This window comes from Grammomys surdaster, unplaced genomic scaffold (assembly GCF_004785775.1).
Source record: "Grammomys surdaster isolate TR1022 unplaced genomic scaffold, NIH_TR_1.0 62, whole genome shotgun sequence".
In the NCBI taxonomy this organism is placed as follows: Eukaryota; Metazoa; Chordata; class Mammalia; order Rodentia; family Muridae; genus Grammomys; species Grammomys surdaster.
The window spans coordinates 13,304,281-13,329,814 of record NW_021604564.1 but is presented as its reverse complement, the minus strand read 5'-3'; the positions used below and the strand labels follow the sequence as shown (position 1 = coordinate 13,329,814).

The following is a 25,534-nucleotide window of genomic DNA, read 5'->3' as shown; positions in this document are numbered from 1 at the left end:
AAAAGGAATGGGGTATAAACAGCTAACCCAAGAATCCACTGAAGTGAACCAAAAAAAAAAAAATTCATGGAGATTCCTGTTCATTCTGGTGGAAGAAAGAAAAACAAGAGTAAGGAAGACTATAACTTAGGGAAATACAGACAGATACATATAGAGACAAAATATACAAAGGTAAGACAGAGAAGAGTCTGATAAGAATACATGAAGATGCTGGTAAGATGCTTAGTCAGTACAATGCCTGCCATGAAACCATGAAGACCAGGTTTGGTGGTGCACACTTGTAATCCTGGGGACTGAGGACGTAGGGAAAGGAGATCCAGTGAGCACCAGGCCAATGAGAGAATCCTTCTAGAAAGAGAAGGCAGGCAGCATCTGAAGAATGACATCCAACACTGACTTCTGGCCTCCATATGGACATGTGTATATATATTATACTGCACACATGTCAACATGAACACATACACACACATATAAAAAGAAAAGAAGAGAGAAAAGGGAGCAAGTAAAAAAAGACACTGAAATGGATGGAGTGAAAAACAGTAACATGAGGAATGCCCTTAAATGGTTATTTGTCTCATGCTTCTTTGTGTTTTTGGGTGGGGGTAGGGCAGGGGACAGGGCTAACATCTGTTGCCATATGCATTCATTCTTGTTTGTCTCAGAGATGAAAATAACAAAGAAAGAACCATCTGAAGGAAAGTGAGTTCAATAGTAATGGGTGGGCAGGGCACGCACAGGCCTAGCAGTACTACACACTCCAGGTGACTGACTCTATGTGGAGAGATAGTTATAGAACTGTGTCCCAATAAGAACTCAATTCCCCAAAGCCAGTTCACTTTGCCTGTGACTATGTGTGATTCGTATCCAGCTAGTGTTTCTCATGCTTTGGTTTGGAAACTTATTCCTTTCCTGGTCTTCCTTTAAGAATCAGTTTGATCCAGGCATGGTGCTTGGTACCTGTTATCCTAGCTACTCCTGAGGCTGAAGCTGGAGGTTAGCTCAAGTGCAGAAATTCAGAGCAAGCTCAGGCAAAACCTATATAGATGCTATCACAGAACAACAACAACAAACATTTCTTACATTAGTCTGGGTATGTCACTGACAGCCACTGTCCCATCTTGTGTCTCACTCTCTCCATCTTCCTCTTCTTCCTCACTGCTCTCAGACTCCTCACTGGAGGAAGAGTAGTCGGTCACTTTCTTCAGAGGGCGGTTTGTTTCTTCAATCCGGAGTTCTCTTAATTCTTTGGCTAATGCCGTCAGATCCTACAAGAAGAAAAATTCATAAGTGCACGAAGTATAGTTACAATCAAAGCTGTATCTCCCAGCCAGTCATTGCTTCAGCTTAAGCAACAGGAAGAAAAGAAATAAAGAAGCTCTATAGAGAACAGTGACAAACACAGTCACTGTATGGAACTACGAAAATGATGTTTGTGGTCTGTCGAAGCTAAGAGACGGGGATGAAATCAATTTGAACTTAGCTCAAAACCAATAGCTACACTGGGACTGACTATGCATGTGCATATATGTGCATGCCGTGCTGTGTGCATGCACATACATACAAACGTGGCATTTTCTTTTTATTTTGAGAGGGTGAAGTTGGTCACCCTCAGAGCTAAATGGGAAAATAAATGGGATTCAAATTTGTTCCCCAAGTATCCTGGAATTCTTGCCCAAAGCCATGATGTGGCCTTTCCTCTCTTGTGAGGTTTACTGGACCGAAAACTATCATCAATCATAGAATAGAGTAGATTGCAAGGTTCATTTGGTGTGAAGTCATTCCCCTAAGGATAAAGGTACCACATCAAATGACAGCCCACCCCAAATCCTGGCGCCAGTGAAATTTAGAGCCACAGGGAGGTTAATCAAGAGGAGCAACAAACAAACAAACAAACAAACAAACAGTTCTCTTCCAGAACAACAGGTGTTTTATCTTTAACTTTTAAATTTCAGTCACCTGGCAGAAGCCCTTAGGAGAAATGCTGAAATGAATGTGGAAACACCCAACGGAAGAGTAATTTTCCAATTTTCCATGAGGGTGATGAAACCTTGAGCCTTATGGATGTGATGAGGCGGGGCTTAGTCACCAGGCATAGTGCAAGACAGTGTGCTGAACATCTGACTACCTTTGATGGACATGCTTTCAGAGCAAGGCGGAGGGAGGCATTTCTGCAGAAGCATGGCCGCTCTACTTTGCATGGGTTAAACTGCCCATGGCACGAAGCATGCAGATGAGGAAAAAGCAATTTGACATTGGTCTTACCATTTCTCCCTATTTAGGGACCCATGTGGGAATCAGAGCATTCAGCGAGAGACAGGGAGTTAGGGAGAAAGAAACTCATTGAAAAATACTAAATCCCACAATTTTTTCTCAAAAAAATTGGCCATATTCTCTCTTTATTTCAATCCAGAAATGTATTTGTCCAATTCACCTGGTGTAGGATTAAACTCTGTGACATAGTGATGTTAGGTAATCATCCCAATCAGAAGAAAACTTATGGTAAACATGCTTAGATAATGATAATTACAATTTTGAGGCGAGCCATAGGCCACGGCTTTCCTGCACTGTGGCTGCATGTCAATCACCACGGCTTTAGTTAACACTCAGGGAGCAATCACCCTGGTGTATCACTAAGATCTAGGAAATTCAAGCTGTCAACTGAATGTGTCAGAGTCATTTCATTTTATTTTCATGTCTTGAGCAGAAAGCAGTAATGTCCTGAAGCCACCTGACTTAAGGTCCCATGAAGGGCAAGCTTCTGGAGATTCCACTGTGTGTTCTATTTCTGAATGCACTTGCTGGGACTTTCCCGTACATGCACACTCCCTCCAACACACAACTCCAGTCTCCACCGTCTGTGAAAGTGAATCTAGGATGGGATCCAAAAGGCTTAACAGTGTTTAAAGACAACATACTATGAGAGGGAGAGCCTCCTCACACACATAGAATTTTATGCAAGTATACTTCTAGTTTCTTAGGCAATGCACCCAAACCAGGAAAGGCTAGTATCTGGGTTTAGCCTTCTGCACATCTCCTCTTGATTGCTACTGATACATTTATCCTTATCAGACAAAAAGGGTATGGAGAACACACTAGATGGGCACTATGGGGACGAACTGTTGACACATTTGTCAAGACTCTGAAAGCAAGAGGACATAGCGAGCTTCCAAACTAGCAAAGAGGACAGATTAGACACATTTATTGCATATTTTGAGTTTTATAAAGTATTACTATCAAAGAATATAACTAATATTTAAAATGTTACTTATTATTAGAAACTATATTTTATTATAATTTAAAGAGAGAATATGGTTTAAAGGAGTTTGTTTCTATTATCAAAAAGTCTGAGTAAAATATACTACTACTACTATGACTTATTTAAAATACTGATACATTCCCCCTGGGGCATGGCTATCATATCTCTAACATTTCAGAACAAGATAAGAGAGAAATTAAACAAAAAAATCAAATCTATTTAGAGTTATTTAGTTAAGCCCATTACCCAATAACTTCAAGAAAGTTTCACTTGTTAAAATGATCTACATTTCCGTAAATACTGTATTTAGCAACACTTTAAAATTATGACCTGCTTTATAATTTTGGATTTAATCAGAATTTTTTTTTTATTTCTGTGTTATTAAAAAGCTCTTTCCTGAAACATTAAAAATAAATGCAAATCTATTTTCAGTTTAATTGGTAGCAGTGTGGAGAGTGGTACACTGATGAACATTTCAAGGTAGCAGTAATGAGTGATCAAACATGATCCCCCAAAGAAAATTAATCTCCCATTGCCAGTAGCCTCTGTGGCCAGCTGAACTTTGGGTTTTTGTCTGTTCATTACAAGTAAAATGGGTGATATCAACGTTGCAGAAAATAGACATGAAGCAATATTGCCACTACTGGACTCAGATCCTTTTCGGAAACTTTATCCTCTGACAATTCCAATTTCCTCTGTATAATGAGCCTTTTATGGTAATTTATTGCTTGGTTGTCTCAAGCCTGAAGCTAAAAAGTATTAAAAGGTGGGGGGTAGGGGTGGGGGAGGAGATAAAAGTGCTATTTAGCATGAAAATATTTGAGGACACATTCACTAAAAATGAAATATGGCATAATCCTGTGCTTTAAAAAGAATCTTTTTCTGCAGTGCCAATGTGAAGGTGAAGGAGGCTCACCTCTAAAGGTGTCTCGGGTGTAGCATTTCTCAGCTTCTCCGTACCTTAACTTTTTGTCCTGATAAACTTGTTTCATCTGACAGTCACATAGGTCTTGCTTCAAAATATGTTCATTTAAAAAAATGATATAACCAATTTAAATTTTTCTTCAACTTATTGAGCCATTATATTATTAAAGAATTTTAATCTGGTCTTTGTTTTTTGTGTTGCATTTACCCCTTTTTAGGAAAGCTACAAGAATATGGTCTCAACACAGATGGACTCATCTGAGGGAAAAGAGCCCAGATTATTAATTATTACTTAAGCTTCAACTTATCTATGGATAATTTTTAGAAATTGTCAGTTTTATTATCATTTTTATACCCGATTTCAAAACAAAACAAAACAAAAAACAAACAAACAAAAAACCCCCCAAAACTCCATACTGCTAAGGTTTGCTTCGTCACTTAGACTTCAGGCCACACATTCGGTTACGGGAAAGTAAAAGGTTTTGTTTTCAAAAGTTTTAGTAACTAACTGCAGCTTTGTGAAATTTCACAGTGCACTGGGAAGTAATGCCAAATTAACAGCTACCCTTTGTGATTTATTGCTATGAAAAAATTAAACTAAGAAATAAGAAATAAGTTTTTAAAAGGTGTTTAAAGAATTTTTTCATTTCATTCTGGGTCATCCAAGTAGGAAAACAGTTACAGAAGGAGATGGGAGCTAAAACTGAGGTCATGATTTCCCAACCCAGCACCTTCACCATTTGAGGCCAGAGATGTTTTATTGTGAGGAATTCCCCTGTGCAGTGTAGGATGTTTAGCTCCACCCCTTTTAGGAATTGGAGAATGTTTAGCTCCACCCCTTTAAGGAATTGGAGGATGTTTAGCTCCACCCCTTTTATGTATCACAGTTGCCAGCAGTGTTGCCTCCCACTTAGCAAGGCTAACAACTAAAGCCCAGCTCAGATTTGCTGAATAGCTCCTAAGTGGAAGATGGGTAGCAACCACAGCTAAGAACCACTGGAGCTGGCAGTCCCATCTTCCTATGTTTCAGAGGTCCAGGTCAGTGATAGTCAATGGCCAGGATGTCAGTTCACTGAGGGCATTTGCTCTGATCTACAGCCCCAGAGGTCTGAGCATGAAGTTGCCCCTTTCATCTCTATCAGATTGTGGTAGAACACATCAAAATAAATGAAGTGATTTTCAAAAAGCCTAGAACATGCAGGGTTACCAGAGGAAACCTGGGAGAGTCTTTCCTCATGACAGCCACCTCCATGCTAATCTCTGGACTTGTGGAAGCCCTTAAATTATTCATAAGAATTCCACTTAATTGGCAGCTGTGGTATCCAGCACCAGAAAATTTTCTCTCTTTTCCTTCTCAGGGCAACTGATAAAAAGTTGTGACAGCCCCTCTATCCTTGTTACTACTGTGAGGGAAAAGCAAGACCATGGAGCAGAGTGGTTATAACCAGTCCCTGTGCTGTAGACACGTGGAGTAGCATTACTTTATAAACAGCAACCCCTTAACCAGGAGAGTGACTTTCTGACTCACTGTGAATGGTGTTGTGGTCACAGGTGTGGCGAGAACCAGCTCCAGAGAATCACGTTACCCTACTTGCAAAACTAGTACTGTGCCTACAGCTCAAACCTGAACAATCACAGTGGCTTCTATAGCACGCTTTACTTTAAACAATGCCTTTGCACACAGGACCTTAAGACCCTGAACTATCTTGTAGGTAAAGGAGGGCAGACACTTCTGTTCCCATTTTACAGATTACTAGATTTAGACCCATTGTACATATTACTGAGATTATGAGACTTATCCCAGCCAGCATTCATTGAAGGGGGCCAAGCTTCAAATGTAGCTTGCTATTCCCTGAAGCCAGTGCTTTTTCCATAAAATTTCACAAAAATATACTTTGCAGAGCTCCAGCCTCAAAGCCGTAACAGTGAGCCTCCCATTCCATGCATCTGGGACCCTTGCAAGGTTTGCCTGTTCAGAACCATTGCACTGTGCTGCATTCATGCAGGTCTGACAAACAGCAGTGGGCCAGTCTTCCTTCTCAGCAAGCTATCTTACAAGGGACATGGCCATCTATTTTTCTAATGGAAAATGTCTCCACAGATAAGGAAATACATCACTTAACTCACCCAGATTCATTAGCTAAGGTTGATGTTGCTGCTTATGGTGTTGTTAATGTCCCACAAAACTAATCTAACAATACCCAGTATCTCCTTGTTCACAAATTACACACTATAAATTTGGGATGTGCTAGAATTATGTCTCTGTGTTGTTAGTAAAACTGCTGTGGGCAATCTCCTAGCAAGGCTGGAAAATACAAGTTATTTTAGAAGGTACTGGAAGGAGAACCCACACTACTAACAAAACACTGATACCTATTTTTTGCCCAGTTGAGACACTGAGAAAGCAATATTATTGCTTATTTATGGATAGGTCTGAGGGTCTCAGGTTGGATTCTATTGAAGGAGTGCTCCTCCCCCAAAACAAGGGTATGTATAAGAGGACTTTTCCCATGATCCTATTGGCTTCCTTTCTGAATGTCAACATCAGGAAATAGACTCAATATTCACATCTTATGAAAGCATGACCAAGAAAAGGCAGTACTAACCTCATCTATAGCTTTCTTATAGCTCTGTGGCAAGAAGAACCCAATTCAGAAGAATCCACAGTCAGGAAAAAGCCAGAAGAAAAGAAGCAGGTAAGACACAAAATTGGCATTGTTATTAGAAAACTGATACAGACAGACAGGCAAAGAAAAGCTCAGGCCAGAACAAGGCAAATCCCCTTTGTTGTTACTTAGCACTTCCTACTTTAAGATGCAAAAACTAGTAAATGAGAAGCATTCATTCACAGGACAGCATCTGCAAACATCCAAAGTAAGTTTCTACTTTCAGCCAGCATGCTATTTCCTTTCCTTTCCTTTCCTTTCCTTTCCTTTCCTTTCCTTTCCTTTCCTTTCCTTTCCTTTCCTTTCCTTTCCTTTCCTTTCCTTTCCTTTCCTTTCCCTTCCCTTCCCTTCCTTTCCTTTCCCTTCCTTTCCTTTCCCTTCCCTTCCCCTTCCCCTTCCCCTTCCCCCTCCCCTTCCCTTCCCTTTCCTATCCTTTATCTCTTTCTTTCATCTATCTCTCTATCTCTCTATCTCTCTATCTCTCTATCTCTCTCTCTATCTATCTATCTATCTATCTATCATCTATCATCTATCTAACTTATCTATCATCTATCTATTTGAGACAATGTTTCATGTATCCTAGGCTGGCTTTGAACTTATCATTCAGCCAATGATGACTTTGAACTTCCGGTATATAACATCATGCCTGTGTTATGTGGTACTGGGGATTGAATCCAGGGCTTCAGGTGTGAATAATGAGCACTTAACCAACTGAACTATATTCTTATCCCAGATCCATTATTTCTTTAAAGCTACTTGGTATCAGGCCCAAGGGAAACTCCACACCCTCAAACTTTGGCACCCCAACCAAAGTAACCATTTCCTTATCACTGTCAGAAGGGACAAATGGCTATCTATGGTGTCTGCTAGCATACCAAAGGTCAAGCTGGCCTCCAGGCTCCCTCAGTCTCACACGTACCTGTGGCTATCCTAAACTCTCCAACCCATGGACTTCCCTTCCCTACCTTCTCATTCCTACATAACCCTGCCTTTTCAGCTATGTCCTCTTTTGTCTTCCCCTCCCTCTCCTCTCTTGGTCTCCTTTTGCCAGCACTCCATTTGTCTTCCTCTCTCTCCTTTGCCCTTCTTTCATGATCTAGTACAGTCTTCTGGCCATTATTACTTTCTTTTCCTGCTTTGGACTCTTCCAGATGCCTCTGACAATTCTCTCCTTCATAGCTACAATAAAAACCTTCCCCCCAACCATACCATGGAGCTTTCCTGTCCTCGGTTCACACATCTGATGCTAAACCCACAGTTTATACACTTGGGTCCTTCATTTTCCAGCAATGAAGCTGGACAGCAAGTTCCCAGGCCCTGTGTCACACCATGTATGTTATATTTTGGTCCAGAAAAGATAGTCCATAAGGCGTGACAAGTAGCAGAAGACTGTAATGATAGTTCATGTGAAATCCAGCATGGAGTCTGGATGAAGCAACTCACAGGAAGAGCCCAACGTTCAGAACTGCTACTTTTAACATCTTTTTTTTTTTTTTTTTGTCAAAGAGTGATGAGCAAATATTGTGGGATGGTGTGAGCTAATTTCTTTCTTTCTTTTTTTTCTTACTAGAATGTTGATGAGCAATAAAAGCCCTCAGATCAGAGGAAGCACCCTAAGAGCCACTCTGTTCTTTCGCCATCATGAATGACTTTCTTCTAGGTGCTTCTAGCACACAGTGCTCCTACTCATCCCTCAGTTTTTGCTTTGAGTCATGAAGGCAACCCTATCTACATCATCTTGGGATCCCTAGGTAGAGTTCCAAATCCTTAGAAAGAAAAGGACTCACAGCTGGCCGACTGGGTCGAGTGATGTCTCTGGATTCTTCTGGTTTCACCTTGGAAGGTTCATGGGGGAGCACGGGCGATCCTTCTGACTTACTATTGGCTGGAGGAGAGAACAAGGATGAGGTCATTAGAAAAGCCTGTCTGGCATTCTGAGTGAGTGACTAGGAAAAGCGTACTCATGGGGCAAACCCATATATATATCTCCATGGGAAAACAATAAATGCTCAGAACAAAAGCAGACAACGTAGGCCTGAAACCGAATGAGAATCTGCAGCAAGCACTGCACACAGTCACCACCATTTACCAAGATCTTACTGTGTCTTAGGCACAGGATGCTATGGCACCATTTTATTATTCTCCAGGTGAGTATAGACTAGAGGGATGATACACCAAGCTCAAGGTAACAGTGAAGCAATGGATTTAGTTGGGAATCCTTCTGAATTTTGAATGGCCTCTTAATCATTATTTCAAATGAGCTTCTAAATTAAAATTCTAGGCTTGTTTTCTTCTTTTATCATCTATTCATCAGAATAGGCTATTCTGATTGAAGTTTATGAAGAATAAAAAAAGAGTTTTATTTGATGGCATGGGTCTTAAAAGGACATCTGAGAAGGGATCTGAGACCTTTAAGGAAGAAAGAATGATGCAGGATCAGGGAGGTGCTGATGATAAAGGCTGGAGAATAGAGGTGTAGAGCAAGAATGGGGGAGGCTGCCTGCAGCCGCAGAGCAAGAGCTGCTGTGGTACTTATGGCCTAGGTAGAGCAGTAGGAAAGCTGACAGCTTCTTGTTTGGTTTTGAATTCCCAGGCAGGGATGGCTTATAATCAGAAGTAGGGAATGAAGGAAAGAATGTACGAATTAAGTCTGAGCTAGTTCAGAGAATTAAAGTGGTGTGGGTAACAATGACCATCTTTACAAAGAATCCAATGAACTTTAAAAATGTTGATGGAATAGCAGTTGCCTGGATCAGTGCCCAGGAGACACACAGGACTTGGGGACAGGCCACCCATGTCAGGAATAGTGAGTCAGTTGTGGGGCAATCTGAGTCTCAATGCCCAGTTGTGGGTGCCAGATGTTAGATTTCAAACTTAAGAAAGTTGCATATACAGAGGTTTTACTTAACTGAAATGTAAACCATTACTAGAGGAGGTAAACTGTGGTTGTGTCTACTCAAGGGACCGTGAAGGAACTAACTAGTGGTTTTCTTCAGGAAGACTGACTTATCAGCACATTAATATTTATCAAATTGTACTTCAGAAAGCCTAGAATTAATTACTTGTGAGCAATTTTATCTTCTGAAGACGATGACTCAGAAACAGTGAATTTCAACTTGTTAGAACAGTGTTTTGCTAGGTATTAATTATATTATAGTCTTTCCATGTTTTTTTTTTTCATTACTGAAAACTAAGCGATGCAGAATGCTTTGAATTAAATATGAGGCTATATATTTTACTTATCTAGAAGGAACAGCCAGAAGAGTCAAACATGTGTCTTTACGGCAAAAGTATTTCTTTTTCTCTTGTGTATTTATTTTATAGTGGTTTTTAGGAAAATTCATCTTGAGACATACCTAACGTTATAATGCATATTAGGATCTTGGAAGGGATGTCTGGTACCATGGGAACAAGATGATGGGGCACATGAGACTGGAAATGAGGGATCAAACAGAAATGAACATTTGGGAGACTGGAAGGTCCCCAATATTTTGTAGTCACAAGTAATTTGTAGTAAGACCACTAGATGGAGATCTGTCTGGGAAACACTGGAAATTGAAATTTTATATAGATATACAGGATTGGTACTCACACTCTGATGTCACATGCACAATTAGGGATGGTAGTCCAGTCCCTCAGGAGACACAAACATGAGCAACGAGATAATTTTCAGTATCATCCAACAGTGGCCACCCTGCTGCCAGAGTCAGGAAGTAACCCTCTTTTTATCTCTGGCTTTCCTCCCATGTGTGACAGAATGGAAGGGGGAAGAGAACACTTTACCCCGAACTCTGGTTCGTTCACTAGATCCTGCTTGTGATCCAGGCTGAGAGCCTCCTTGGGAGCTGGGCTGGGAGCTGGGAGTGCTGGAGCTGGAGGAACTGCCACTGCTGGTCCGCTGCAAGGAACTCTCCAGGACTGGCTCGGTCCTGCGGAGATCGGGGTTGCTGCAGGGACAGGAGAATACAACAGGTCAACATCCAAACATACAAGGCACTCACGTAACAACTCAGAAGCAACAAATAAACAAGACTTTAAATATGAGCTCTGGAGGGTCTGAATAGACATTACAAAAAAGACACAAAAGACCATATGTAAAAACACTCAGCAGCACCTTACGTTATTAAAGTGGTTTTCTCAAAAAGACCAATGAATGCTGAGGCTGTTGAAAAAGGAAATCCTTGCCCTCTCTTGGTAGGATGCAAATTAGTATATCCATGATGGAAAGAGGAGTCCTCTAAGAATTATAAAAAGATCTATGACATGACCTGACAACTCTGCTTCTGGGTGTGTTATCTATAGGAAATGAGGTCTCTGTGTGGAAGAGATGGATCCACTCACTGTGTCTATCCCTAACAGCAAACTTTAAAATCAACAGATATCCACTGATGCACTAGCGGGTAAAGAAAATATGACATGGCTTTACATATGGAGCACATACATATTCTGTACATATGCCAAGCACACGAGAAGACACGCCCTGCATGGGTATCTGGGTCTTATATATGGATAGGCACAACTCAGAGTTGCAGAGCAGACAGTGAGGATCAGCAGCAGCTGTGGGGTTTGCTGTGGGGACAACAGGATGTAAGCAAAGAAAGGTTTCAGTTAGGATAAGCAAGCTTTGGAAATCTATTGTACACTGTGGTGCCTTTACTTAATATGGATGCTTAAAGCAGAATCTTTTTGAGAAATGATTTCATTTTATAGACTCGTTTTATAGAATACTACAGTACTACAGCCAGGTTGAAGAAGATCCTAAATGTCTTCACCACAAACCCCACTAACTATTCATTTCACAATGTGTGTGTGTGTGTGTGTGTGCGTGTGTGTGTATGTGTTACATGGTACACATAAATACACGTAATTTTTATCTTGTATACATTAATAAGGTTGTGGGGGTAATGTGCTATTGCTAGAGACTTCTGAAACCCTGCATTCGAGGTTCCAAAGGAAGACGGAAGCCAGGCCTTCCTGGTGTAGCTATAAGCAGATGCTGGGTGGGCAGGGAATGAGCTTTACACTCAATTCTTGGGTCATCAGGCTGAAGCAGTAGCTCTGTGATGAGGAACTGGAAGAGGAGGCCTTCCTTTAAACAGCATCCCAAGTATTCTTTTCAAAGAACTTGAAATCAATGAAAGGGGAAATAAAAGGAACAACACGTGCAATTCCCAAGCCGGAAACAGTCAACTATATTTTACAGTTTGGAAATTTATCAAATATTCAATTTTGTTTCTTACTTTTTTCCCCCTAACACTGTAGAGGATAGAAAAAGTATTGTGAGCACTTTCTTATGTTCTGAAGAGTTCTGGCTAAAAAACAACCCATCATATAGACAAATTAGTTTGGTAATTCCTCTCCTATTAGTCATTTATGAGGCTTCCATCACATTGCCTTGGCAAATAACAAAGAACTAGCCATGTGCCTGCACACTTAAACTCAACTCTATTTGTTTATAGTATTGGAAGTCTTGGTTGAAAGGTCCTGAACTCTGTGAACAAACACATGTATGCAAGTATATAAAAGCAGTAGTACTTTTCACTGTAGTCTATGTGATCATCTTTCTTTTTGAAATTTTGCTCATCCACAAGTGTATGTGTGTGCGCGCGCGCATGCATGCATGCATGCATGTGTGCATATGCGTGTGTGTGTGTGTGTGTGTGTGTGTAGGTGACCAGAAGTAGGTATCAGACTCCCTGAAGCTGGAATTACAGGTGGTTGTGAGTTCAGTGTGGATTCAGCATCCACCTGATGTGGATGCTGAGAGCTGAACTCTAGTTCTCTGTAAAAACAGCAAGTGTTCCTAACTGCCGAGCCATCTCTCCAGCCCCTCATGTCTACCTTTTTTAACCACAAAGAGCAGCGTGCATTCATGTACTCAGCACTATCTTAGTGAGAATGGTCAGGCAGTTGAGATAGATGAGTGCCAGGACACAGTGCATGTGCCCTATGGATCTAGCTAGGAACACAGTTCCTTTCATTCCTGCTTAGCCTCCAGTGAAACACATGATGATAGGTAAACATGAAGAGGAAAGACCAGCAATGCTGGTTGCTGACTTTTATATGATTTTGTTAAAAAACAATAATGAACAGCACAGTTGCTGAGAGGGGAACGGCAGCAGAGCACCCGTCATCTCTATCACTTGCGGCATCTCTAGTTCTCTATCCTGAGAACACTGTTGTGAGTGGAGACACACAGTGCTGTGGTTCAGACACAGGGAGGTGGTGGTTAAAATGTATTATTATGTTTTCATTTGGTTTGGCTGGCTCAAGAGCACCAAGTGTGCGCTAGGTTCTAGGCCATATGTTGGGTATTGGATGTGTCCCATACAGAATTGAAAATAACAGGTCCTCATACTGAGGCATTTGTAGCATACCCTACCAATGGCCTTGCCATCAAATATCCAATGTTGTAAGCAAAAAATAAGCAACATAATCTTTTTTTGTTAGTTAGTTTTTTTGTTATTTGTTTGTTTTTTTGTTAGTTTTTGTTAGTTGATATTTTAAAAAGATAGCATACAAAAGCAATGGGCTTCATTGTGGTTCTTTCACACAGACTTTTAAACCACCTATCTCGCTTTGTGGTAATGTATCAGCCCAACTCATGGTTGTGTAGAAGTGGCTAGCAACCATGATTAACTTCAGTTGTGAATTTTATGTAAAAACAGTCATATCTCACAATTCATTAATAATGATGATATAAATTTAGAAGTTATGACAATATTACAGCTTTTGTGGGTGCTAAGTCAACTTAACAGTAAAGCCAACTTCAGAATGGCTGTTGGTGAAATTCATGAGAATCAAGAATTCTTTCTATAGTAATGGCATTCCTTAATGGACAGTAACTATTCTTGTAGGAACTGTTTGTATCTAAGGGGTTGAAATAAATTTAGAACCCAAATGCAAATACCCTAAATTAGAAAATACTTAGAATGATAAGTGTTTCTTTCCTAAGTATCTTACATTATAAACGTGTTACTTTTTATAGAAAACAATTGTCTCTAATTCTTAAATAGTGACTTATCTTCTGCTGCTCTCTTTTATCAAACAATGGTGGTCAGTGAGTTATCAATAAGTTCTCAAATTATCTGTCATAAAACATATTACTAACAAATATTTTATGAACTGAGAGTAGTAGAAGGCACTGAAGTTACTTATACTGTTCTGATTCTGTGGGATGATGATGTCACCTTTGTTTTTAAGAAACTATTGAGAGAATGGTGGTGCTCCATGCTTTGAAATGTCCTCTGTGGTGGCTGTGGTGTGGTGACAGCAGTCAGTTACTTCATCTATTTAGCTTCCCTTTGATGCTTCAATAGGAATCTTGTTGGCTCACGCCTAAATTGAGTCCTGGATCAGGAAAAGGGTGAGAGAAGGTCAGACCAGGAGACAAGACTGTACTTGATGTACAGTCAAGTGACATCATCATTATGACAATGAGATACATATGCAGAGACAATAGTTAACAGGTAAATGCCATTGGTATTTGGGAAACTTTCATGCAAATTGAAGGGTCATGGGTGGTGTTATATAGGAGTGAGACCTACTGGGACTTGGCATAGTATCAGAAAGGCTGGCATAGTCCGAGTGGAGACCAAAGCTGGTGTTTTTCTTGTGCACGTGGATGCATGTTTAGAAGAGGCCATCAGAATATCATCAAGTTTGTGGTAGGAAACAGGAAGTACTGATCAGAAGGGTGAGTTGGATGGTACTCGCTCTTAACGCTGTCTGCCTCCCATCATGGGCCTAGTGTGGGAACCTGGCTAGGGGAAGAGGATGAACAGACAGAAGGCTGTGGGCATGTTAGGGCGCTGGCTATTTACAGACCTATCTGGGATGCATCTTTGATGAAGCTTGGAGCTTCTTCCTGTGTGAGGCTAATTAGATCCCATGAGCATTTGATTCCTGACTTGGGCCTCGTTAGCACAAGCCCTTTTGACACCAACTCACTATCCCACGTGCTGATTGTATTAAGTTGCTATTCTTGCTGCTGCCCAGTAAAAGAAATACTTAGTGTTTCTGAAACCAAATGGAGAAACGGGAACTTTATGGTTTTTTTCTACCTTTTTTTTTTTCTTAAAAATATGAGCAATGTGAGACAATGTCATATGATATTTTTTTTCTTTTTGTTATGTATGTATGACTTGCCTTATGGGCTGAGGGCTCTCAGATACATATTCATAGAGATTCAACTTCAGAATTCCAATAAATATAGATTTCCCTTGTTCACATGTTAACTAGAACTACTTGGATGTAAGCAGGAAAGAACGTCAAAGTATCCAAATACTTTTCTTTAAATGCTAAATTTAAGTTCATGCTTTTTCTATCCAGGAAACAATGACAAATATTGAAGGATTACGTGGCAATTATCCTATCTACTTGAACTGTGTAAAAAGTCAAAACAGAAAATGAGAATTACAAATGTGATTTTGTGTCCAAAGCCTTGGGCCAAGTCTTTAATTAACTGGCTGACTGCCAAATTCTCTTTACATTGTTCTTTGGCGACAAGGGCAATAAGAAAAAACTAGTCATAAGAAGAAAGGTTTGGGATGGAACAGGGAATTATTTTCTGAGATTAATCATTTAATCGTTTTTTAGACTGTTTCTGTATTAATTTAAATCTTTTCATGTTCTAAAAGTACTTGTCTGAGCATATTTTAATTTGTCTTAAGAAGCATACATGAATCAAACTAAACATTAAAGAGTCCAGAAGTTTAACAGCAATAGTTCTACATGATGGAATACAATTGTTATTTAAACTCTTCTGATCACCCTCGATGAGACCATTGCATCCAGGAGCATGTGGGGCCTGCTGTGGATCGTGAGCTTAAACAATTTCCCCCTAGTTTCACGGGGAGGAGGAACAGCACAGGACACTGGGCCACCACCCACTTTTACCTCTAGAAAGGGAGCTGATGAAAGCATGAGATGGCTCTGTTCCTAGGTGAGTGGGGGCATCTGAGAGCCAGAAAAGTTCCATAGGATCACATCTTTTCAAAGACAGTGAAGGCAGCAGGGTAGAGCCAGTGCCTTCAGGATTATGAGGGACTGTTATCGGACCTATAAACTACAGGGTGAGAAAGTCAGAGACAAAATGTGTCCTACCAGTGAGTCAGGGGTTCCCTGGGCAGGCTACCAGAGTTCAAATCCTAGTCCTGCCACTTCTTCTCTGACACTTGGGGCTGTTTGTTTGAGCTCTGTTCCCTATCTATAAAATGAGAGTGGTGGAAGGAAGCCATTGCTTTGGAATCACTATATGCGTCGAATAGTTAGTATCTGTAATTCTAGTTGGCAAGATGGCTTAGTGGGTAAAGATATTTGCTATACTATTATGTCAACCTGAGTTCAGTCCCTGGATCCTACTGATAACCAACTCTACCAACATGTCTTCTGACCTACACACACACACACAAATAATTTAAAACTATTTGTGATACAATGAAGATACTATGTCATACATATAAGTGCTCCAGAGGTGTTTATTAAATTCTGAAATAACAAAAAGAGAAGGCAAGGTACTGAAAGGCCTGCCACAAATGAAGAATGGGTCTCCATTGGATTGCAGCTCACCATAATTGGCTGGGCTGGAAGACCACACCAGGGAACCGCAGGGATGCTCCAGTCTGTATTTACCCACTGCTGGGATTCTAAGCACATTATCACACCTGATATTTTTACATGGAGTCTAGGTATCAATCTTACGCTTTCTTTAAGTAAGTAAATTTATGTACTGACTCCCAAGCAAGATAAGAGAGACAAGACCTCATTTGTCTCCCGTGACATATGTAGCCCAAAGAGCATGAGGTACACTTGGACCTAAGACTTAGTCCCAAGACCACATATAGTCTTGCACTTAGCATGGCATTAACCTATATTAATTAAGTGTAGCAAATGAAACAACAAATAACACCAAATGTCTTGAGTCTATTCTCTAGTAAGCTGTGCAATTTTCACTGATATACTCTCAAAATGTTCTAGTTTTGATAAAGAAATATGTTGGGGTTACATTGTGTGAAGGTGTGTCTCTGAATATTCAATTGTTAATTCTGTACCACCAGAGAGCTAAAGGCTGTCCAGAGTCTGGTATTGCCATTTCTATGGTTCATTACTGTGGTCTCTACTTTGTAAATATTCGTTCTCTCTCACCTACCTAAGGCAATCTAGTATGTATCAGAGATTATCTCACACTGATTGGCTGGGGGCTTGGGGGCTGGAAGAAGAGATGAGATGCTGAAGATTCATCCAGAAGACACAGAGGTGAAAGACTAGAGTACAATAGTAAGGTAGAGCTAGTCATATGGCAAGATGTAGACTAGTTAGTTGGGTTAAGTTTAGAGTAGCTGGGGGACTGGCCTAGCTAAAAAGCTTAAGTTATAAAATACTAAAAAGAGTCTGTGTCATTATTTATATCACTGGCAGGTCTGAGTAAGTCCTGCTATAGAAATAAAAGAAATATTGCCCAAGCATAAGAAATACCGCTTAGAAATATTGTAAAACAAGATACATCACTTAAAAACACCCCCCCTCCTTTAAAGGCTTCACTGATGAGTGACCATCCTTTGATGCATAGCAACAGAACTGTGAGGAATAAGGGATATGGGAAGTTTCTTTCCATGCCCAGGGCTTGGCCATAGGACCTACCATGATGCAAGAAGATGACCTAAGCAAAGGCTTCAAAAACCCTGTGCATTTCATGTTTTTGCTTCCCTTTGGAATTCTGACCAAATTGGCAGCTCAGGGAAGTGGTGTGAGTGAGCTCAGAGAAGCAGAACCTCATGGTTCACTTGCAGAACGGTGAGAAGTAAATGACAGCCAACCCCACCAGCAGAGGTGAAGGAGCCCAGGGCATCTATCTCCCAAGATAGCTCATTCAATACAGTACTCACTGTGTAAACATGATGACCTAAATTTGGAGTTTCAGTATCCACCTGAGAAGTGTAGTAGCACCATTTGCAATCCTAGTACTGGGAAGGCAAGGACAGCAGGATCTCTGGGGCTTGTTGGCTAGCTATCCTAGTTACATCAGTGAAATCTAGGTTCAACGGGAGACCCTGCCTCAAGAAATAAGGTGGAGGGGCATAGAGAAAGATGCTGGACATTGATGCCTCTACATACCGTGACAAGCTTATGGCAGTCAGAGGATAGCTTTATAGACTTTCTATCCTTCTAATTTCATATGGATTCTGGAGATAAAACTTGGCTTACCATGCTTATATAGAACTTGTCTTTAACTGCTTTCCTGAGGCACCTCATCAGCTCATTGATTCACAGATTATGTGCTGGTTATATAGCGGTGACTACTGGCCAAAGCAAGGCTGTTCTGTTGATTGCCTCCCAAGAAGAGATGGGGATTCTCCACCCTCTCACCCCAAATCTTTCTGATGTTCATTGCAGGTAAATAACTGCACCCTCTTAGCTCCCACCTCTCTACTGTAAGTAGAAAGGTGCTGGCCATCTCTCACAAAGTTTACATTCCTTGCACAAAATAGAGTATTCGAGTGCTTCAAGGGAAACAACCTTTATCTTTTATAAGTTACTGGTCATAAAACACCTGTTATCTTAGGCCCTAATGACATTAAAACAATTCAGAGGAATTAAATAGCGGCTTTTTGCTTGCTTATAACAGCAAGTTTTTCTTTTTGGTTGACAGGATAAAAATTACTTCAGGTTGGGATGATGCATGATCTAAACAGCCGGATTCCAAGCAACTGATCTAATGAAAATATCTTCTAGGGCTTGTTCAACAGATCAGGAGGTACTGATGACTGGGGACTGAAAGAAAGGGGTTGGTGACACAGCAACACATGCAGTGTTAGTATGCTCTGGTCCCTGGCCAAAGCACCTTCTAGTTAACCGGAGATTGCTTAACCACACCAGCTAGACACAGATTTGTCAAGACTCAGAGGAGGTTCACAGACTCCTACAATTTGTATCTCTACTTAGAATGAGGCTGGGATATTTCTTCTCCAGAGATTCTAAGTAGAATATTTCCTCCTTTTTGGAATGATCCTTTCCTAAGGCCTTTCAAGAAAAGACTCAGCAAATGTGTTAAGATAAAAAGCATTTTGTATACAAGCAAAATAATAAGCCCCCTGTCCTTTTTCCTCCTCTCTCTCCCCCTCCCCCTTCATGGATGCTCTCTCATTATGAAAACGATGAAGAAGAAGGCAGCCTGCCCTCATGCATCCTTTTATAGCCTCAGCAGAGGCTGTTTGCTATTTCTGTGGATCCTAAAAAAGGATGTATTCATCATGACAAATCTGAGGGAAACTTGATGAACGACAGCAACAAACAGCATCTGTTGCCACATAAAGTCTACCCAGATACTGTGTAGATACTGCTTACTTCCCAGCATCCTTTGAGACCTCTGCCCTAACAAGTGGAAGTTGAATGCAACCTCCTGATTATAGGAATATGCATGGTAGAAGGAAAATTCTGGAAGAACATAAAGTAAATCGTGGAAGTATGACTGAATATCAGAGACCCTCTATAATGCCACTGGGATGATTTCCTAATCAAAGCTGGTCCTGTACATACTAAGCTATAGAATTTCTGCAGTGACTTACTGTTTCCTAGGCAACAACTTTGTTATGCCTCACTGGTTCTTGGGACAAACTTCTTGACCTGATATCACAATGCAACTCTAATTTCTTACTTCTAGCTCCATGAATGAGGTCTCTGAGGCAATGGTTTGCAATGCTGCAACCACATCTGTATTTCTAAATTTGTGCCCAGATTTAAAAACCTGTCATATTGAAACTATCGAAAGGCCACCAAAACTGACAGTCCAGGTGACAAGTGCATATGCTTGAGAAGTGAAGAAAAGATCATAGACATAGCAGGCATCTCAGATAATCGTGGTGACCTCCTTCCCCTTACCTTGCTCTGATAGGCTGAGATCCGAGTCTGGGGCCCAATGCACTGCCGTTCCCAGGGGAATTCTTTCTGGCTAGTGCTGGGGATATAGAAGTTGTTCTTTGAGGCACCTGGAAGAGAACCAGAATTCAGAAACATTTCCCATACCACAGTGTAGGAAGGCTACTGTCTGAGGAGCCTCCTCTCTGAAGACTGGTTAGAAGTTACAGATACTGCCTTGTCCATGAAAGAACTGTATTTTATGTTTCAGTGAAACTGTAAACTCCTGAAACAAAGCCCAAGGAGGTTCTGCTGTCAAAAGTCAAGGAGGCACGTTCCATAGTCATAAGGTCATTATAATCTCAGAAACAAAAGTCAGATTGCACTAATGACATCGGCCTACTGATCTATTAGAAAATACCTCTTGTTTGGGCAAGAGTAGACGAAAGGAGGAACCTCTTTGGAGTGCTTTACTCCCTTGGAAGTTGCATTAGGTGGGAGTCATGCAGAAGGAGTAACATTTAGCTCATCACAATGAACAAATAGATTATGAACTCTAGTGAAAAACTGGGGTACAAGTCTAGACCTCAGACAATAAATCACATACTGGGGAGCCCAGAGAATCTATTACTATATTACTTCTTTTTAAATATTTGTGTCTGTGTGAGTCCATGTATGTTATACATGTATATATGCACATAGAACATATATGTGCTGGGTGCCCATGGAAGCTGGAAGAAGGCATCAGATCTCTGAGAACTGGAGCTCCAGGTAGTTGTGAGCCACCCAGTGTTTGTGTAGGGATATAACCAGGGCTCCCAAGAACAGAAGAGCTCTAGCCACTGGCGAGTTCTGCAGGTCTATCACTCTTAGAACATGAAAACATAGATGGTTTTTCTTCCTAAGCAAGTTACTATTGTTAATCAAAATCCTAAACAATGTGTGTTTTGTTGTTAATTAGTAAATTATTATGTATAAAACAGGATTAATATTGAAAATACTGGAAGGGTCTTCAAAATGCCTGTTTAAATATAAAAGAGTGAGAAGTGCAGCAGAAGTCTGTATTCCTAGCTAAACTGAGCACCAAGTATAATTCCGATGTGTCTCCCCTCATAAAGCACACAGACACAAGACATAGAGATTCTTGGACTAGGGAATCAGTTATTTGCAAGAAACATGAGTATTAGTGCAGAAGATTATTGTCAATGTAAGTGTTATCCTTTATCTCTTTTGAAAAAATATTTTATTATGATTCATTTCAGTGAAGTCAAGGAAGCGAAACAAGATGGCCAAGTTGGTCTAACACCTGTTCGGATTAAGCCCTGCTGCTGCTACCTCTCCCTTTCCACTTTGTCAGCAAAAGCATTTGGAGAGCTCACTAACTGACTGGAACCTGAATGTTTAAAAGTACTTATCGTCTCTTCCAAGCTTTATCCAGATCTACCTGACACATTTAGAGAGTGGTGAGTAAGACTCTTCCTCTTTCGGGTCTTCAGCTCCTGTATGCACTTCATATCTTACAATGAAGTTCTCTTCTAAGTTACCATTTTAGATGGGATTCCTGAGTCCCCCTGAAAACCACAGTGGATAGTACGGTCACTATTTCACTGTCAAAATAACGGCAGTCCTGCTGTGATCGCACTTGAGAGGGACATGGTAATAGTTTGTAAATCATTAAAGCTGCTTTCTTTTTCCTGGAGTTAATAGTAACAGTGTTTTCTGGAAAATCCAGGGCATTACAAGTGTCATAGCTCTGTATGCTGAGCTCGGCAGGAAAGATGCATGGACCAGGAAGAATCTGGTGCAAACATAGCTTCAGCATTTTAAAAACATCCAGGTTGACTATAGACATATGCACAGCCACATTCCAAAACATTGTTTGGAAAAAAACAACAGCTTAGAAATGTGAAATGAAACCAAAGCACTCAGGGTCGTTCTATAGAGTAGGAGAGCTAGTAACTTCTCTGTACAGTTTGACCCTCTGTAAATTATTGAGGCTGTGAATATAGTACCCTAAAAGGAACATTCCTTAAGTAGAGCTAAGTGAAATGCCTAAAGACAAGGCCAGCCTGTATGTGTGTGTATGTATGTTTTCATATGTGTGTACATGAGTGTGAGAGCCTATGCCCATGTATGTGTGTGTGTGTGTGTGTGTGTGTGTGTAGGTCAGGGGTCAATGCTGGGTATCTTTCTCAATATCTCTCTGTTTCTGTCTCTACCTATCTCTGTTTCTGTCTCTCTGTTTCTCTGCCTCTCTCTGTCTGTCTCTGTCTCTCTGTCTCTGTCTCTGTGTGTGTGTGTGTGTGTGTGTGTGTGTGTGTGTGTGTGTGTGTGCAACAGGGTCCCTCATTGAACCTGGAACTCACCAGCCTAGCTAGACTCTTTTGGCCAAGGATCTTGTATCCACCTCCTCAGCACTAGGATTTGATTTGCATGTCTGGCTTTCACTTTGAGTGCTGGGGACCTGAACTCAATCCTCATGCTTGTATGACAAGCACTTTACTGACCGAGTCATCTCCCCAGTCCCCACACTATTTTCTGAACCCTTGAAATCTGGTCAAGTTTTGTGTTGTTAAATATAGGAGTAAGCAAATTTTATTTATTTTGTTTGTCTAGCTATAAATGCAATAATCATTGAAAGTACCCACAAGTCTATTTTCTAATGCAGACAGCAAAAAGGGCTAGAATGTTTGGGGTCGAGAGTTATAATTCTGTTTTAAGGTATGTACTTCTCTGTCACTTAAAGTGAGTCTTTGTCCCTTTAGGAAGATGAAGATCAGAAATGATTAATGACTAGCCAAGCAAGACTTAGCTTAGGAAGAGACACATGTGAGAAGGAAGGTGCTGTCACACAGTCGAGTTCTCTAGAATGGAAGGGACAGGATGATGGCGGATGGTAGCAATGGCAGCACTGACGCAGACACCCAGCTGCATTGATGCTACCTTTGGTGGAATGTCTTCTTCCTGTCGTAACCAAGAGCTTCGGTCAAACTTCTCAATGCGTGTGGGGAGAGGAGGGTTTTCCGAGGTGGGATCGGAGTTCTGGCGTGGCATCTCGACCCGGTGCGAGGTCACATTTAGAGCCTCCTGGAACCCAGACAGGCCCTTTGTGGGTTGCTCATGCACTGACTGGGAAGCGGTCAAGGCAGGTCCCTGGGATTTGACAGCTACCAGCTGCGGGATCTAAGCACATAACACAGGAGCAGCATTATTAGAAGGCCATAGGTTGAAGGAACAAAAAGATCTGTATGCAAGAATTGAATCCATCAGAGCTGTGACAAGGCAGTTTTCAGTTAGCAGTAATTGCACTTGGGATAAACTTCACTGGCTGAGATACCCCTGCTATTCAAGGCTGCAGAGAGCACATCTCATGATTCACAATCTTTAATTTAGAAAATTCGTAGGGCTAACTCAAGGTTCCTAGGAACAGGTTCGGTTCGGAATTACCTGGAACTGCTAAGAAGTCAGGAAGCAGTACGGCAGTAGTAACAATTATTTTTATTCACTATTTCTTGGACAACAACATAAGATACTTTATAAGTTCTCCCAAGCTCCTCCCTATTAAGTCCTTAACTTTGACTTTAGATACTATTGTTCTATGAAAGAAGAAATACTCTAAATGTCTTTTCTTCTGTGAACTCACAGGGTTAAGATAACCATCCTCCTTATTCTGACATGAGAAATTCCAGGTACAAAGAGATTAAGCCACATCCTAGATTTTACAGTTGATATGCTGGGATCTGAGCTGGAACCCTCAGACACTGGGAGTGTTCTACTCCCAAGAGCGCATGCGCATGCATTTAACCTCTGTAGTGTACTCTTTCTCCACCCACCATGGTGTGTGTGTGTGTGCGCGAGTGTGCGCAGATGCACATGTATGTGTGGAGGCCAGAGGTGCCCACTTCAGAATGTTTATCCACTTTATCGTCTGTCAGTCTGTCTGTCTGTTTTTCTTTTCTTCCCTCCCTCCCTCCCTCCCTCCCTCCCTCCCTCCCTTCTTTCCTTCTCTCCCCTCCGTTCTTGAGGCAGGGTCTGTTTGTGAAGCTCAGGTTGGTCTGGAAGTCATTGTAGTCTGAGCTGGCCTTTAACAACTCACAGAGATCCACCTGCCTCTGTCTTCTGAGTGTGGGGATTAAAGGCTTGTGGCACACCTGGCTTTCACTTTGTTTAAAACAACAGGGTTTCCCACTGGCTTTGAACTTGCAATTTGACTAAGCTCCCTGGCTGACAAGCCCTAAGGATTCTCCTGACTCTACCTCCCCAGTGCTGGGATTACAAGTCTATACTACCATGTCTGGATTTTATATGTGCGTTCTCAGACTTGAACTTGGGTTCTTACATAGAAAGCACTTTACTGAATGGGCCACCTCCTCAGGTTCCATAGCATCCTGATTTCTACAGGACTGGCTGTCCCCACTGGGGACACACCATTTTCTGATATTGGGATACTTCTTGGGGCATTCTGGCAATATGGTGCTCTTGTTCATATAGGAATAACTTCTGGGATTTCTATTTGGCCTCTTAAGGAAATGCATCAAAATCCAAGGTGCAAGGGATCTCTCCTCCTGTACTACATTCCGTGACTACTGAAGCCTGTGCTCTATCTCTGGGTATACACTGCACCAAGTCCATCCGTGAGCCTGGCTCACATGGATCATGGCTGGAAAGAAATTTAGAGTGCTTCCTGACTAAACTGTTCATTGAAGCAGTATTGATTTCCTATCGGTTTCATAGAAGGCCCAGCCAAACCTGCTTTGGTCTATAATGTCTATTGGAAGGTCACAGCGACATGCTGGAAAAGTTCTCAAAGCTCTGTTCTGATGAGTGTTTTAAATAGACCATGTAAAGTTCATACAGATGCAAATATCTTTAAATACATTAAATAGCATTAAAACAAAATGCAATGCAGTATCTGGTACAAACCCACTCTCACTTTAGAAGACCATTCGAAGCACTCCTAAAATCCTGAAGCACCAAAAAAAGCTTTCCCCCAGACTCTACTCCTAGTCTCTCATTGCGTCAGAAGGGGCATTTCCCTACAGTGCTTTCCTTAACAAGGGGAAGGCTCATTATAAGGTCAAAGTAGGATTTTTTAAAGGAAGAGAAATCCTTGTAAAATATTCCTTTTTGGAGAGTCTGTAAGAGAGAATTACATACAGATAAAAACAACCAGAAGAAGGTATGTTGAGCTGGTTGGTGCTGAAAAATCTTGAATTTTGCTCATTACCACCAACTTAAAACACAAGAAAGCCTTGATTTTTATCATTATTCCTTTAAGCTCCAATTCAAACAGCAGTGCATATTTCAAAGGTGACCTCCAAATACACTGGAGAAGCCTTACCACAGCTGGGTGCCAGGAAGAAATTAAAGATGTTTGGGTGAGAAAGGTTGGATTACATTTTTTTCCCCTCGTGGAATTTCCATGTTCTATTTCACTTTGAATTTCATCTTTGAAGAACTTACCAGAAAGCTCATTTCCTAATAACGAAATAATCTTTCCCCACCAAGCATCTTCATGCAGTGATTCTAAGCCTATAAAGAACACCAGAATGAACCTGGAAGGCTTCTTAAAAAGACAGCCAGGGCTAACCCTGTGTCTCTGGTCAGTAAGTCTGATGCAGACCCAGGAATATGCATTTTTACCAAGTTCACTGGATGCTGCTGGCAGCTGGCTTGGTGAGCATGCCAGGAAAAATACTGGCTTAGAAGCCACACATTGATTTCACCAAGCCCATTTGACTCCTCCAGTCTAGATTTCTACCCATATTTCAAGTAAGGGAAGAATATATGTATATAGTTTACCTCAAAGGTCCATATATATGAATTTTAATTC

At 41.1% G+C, this 25,534-nt stretch overlaps 1 protein-coding gene across 1 annotated transcript in view; it reads right to left on the bottom strand.

Moving 5' to 3' along the window:
- The window catches only part of Tnik (TRAF2 and NCK interacting kinase), a 399,376-nt gene that overhangs the window by 40,756 nt on the left and 333,086 nt on the right, over positions 1-25,534 (bottom strand). The window contains exons 17-21 of the mRNA XM_028762118.1: positions 22,645-22,884; positions 19,726-19,832; positions 10,630-10,793; positions 8,634-8,731; positions 1,081-1,265 (exon numbers count right to left, since the gene is read on the bottom strand). Of these exons, the coding sequence (XP_028617951.1) occupies positions 1,081-1,265; positions 8,634-8,731; positions 10,630-10,793; positions 19,726-19,832; positions 22,645-22,884 (794 nt within the window). The remainder of the gene's footprint in view (positions 1-1,080; positions 1,266-8,633; positions 8,732-10,629; positions 10,794-19,725; positions 19,833-22,644; positions 22,885-25,534) is intronic.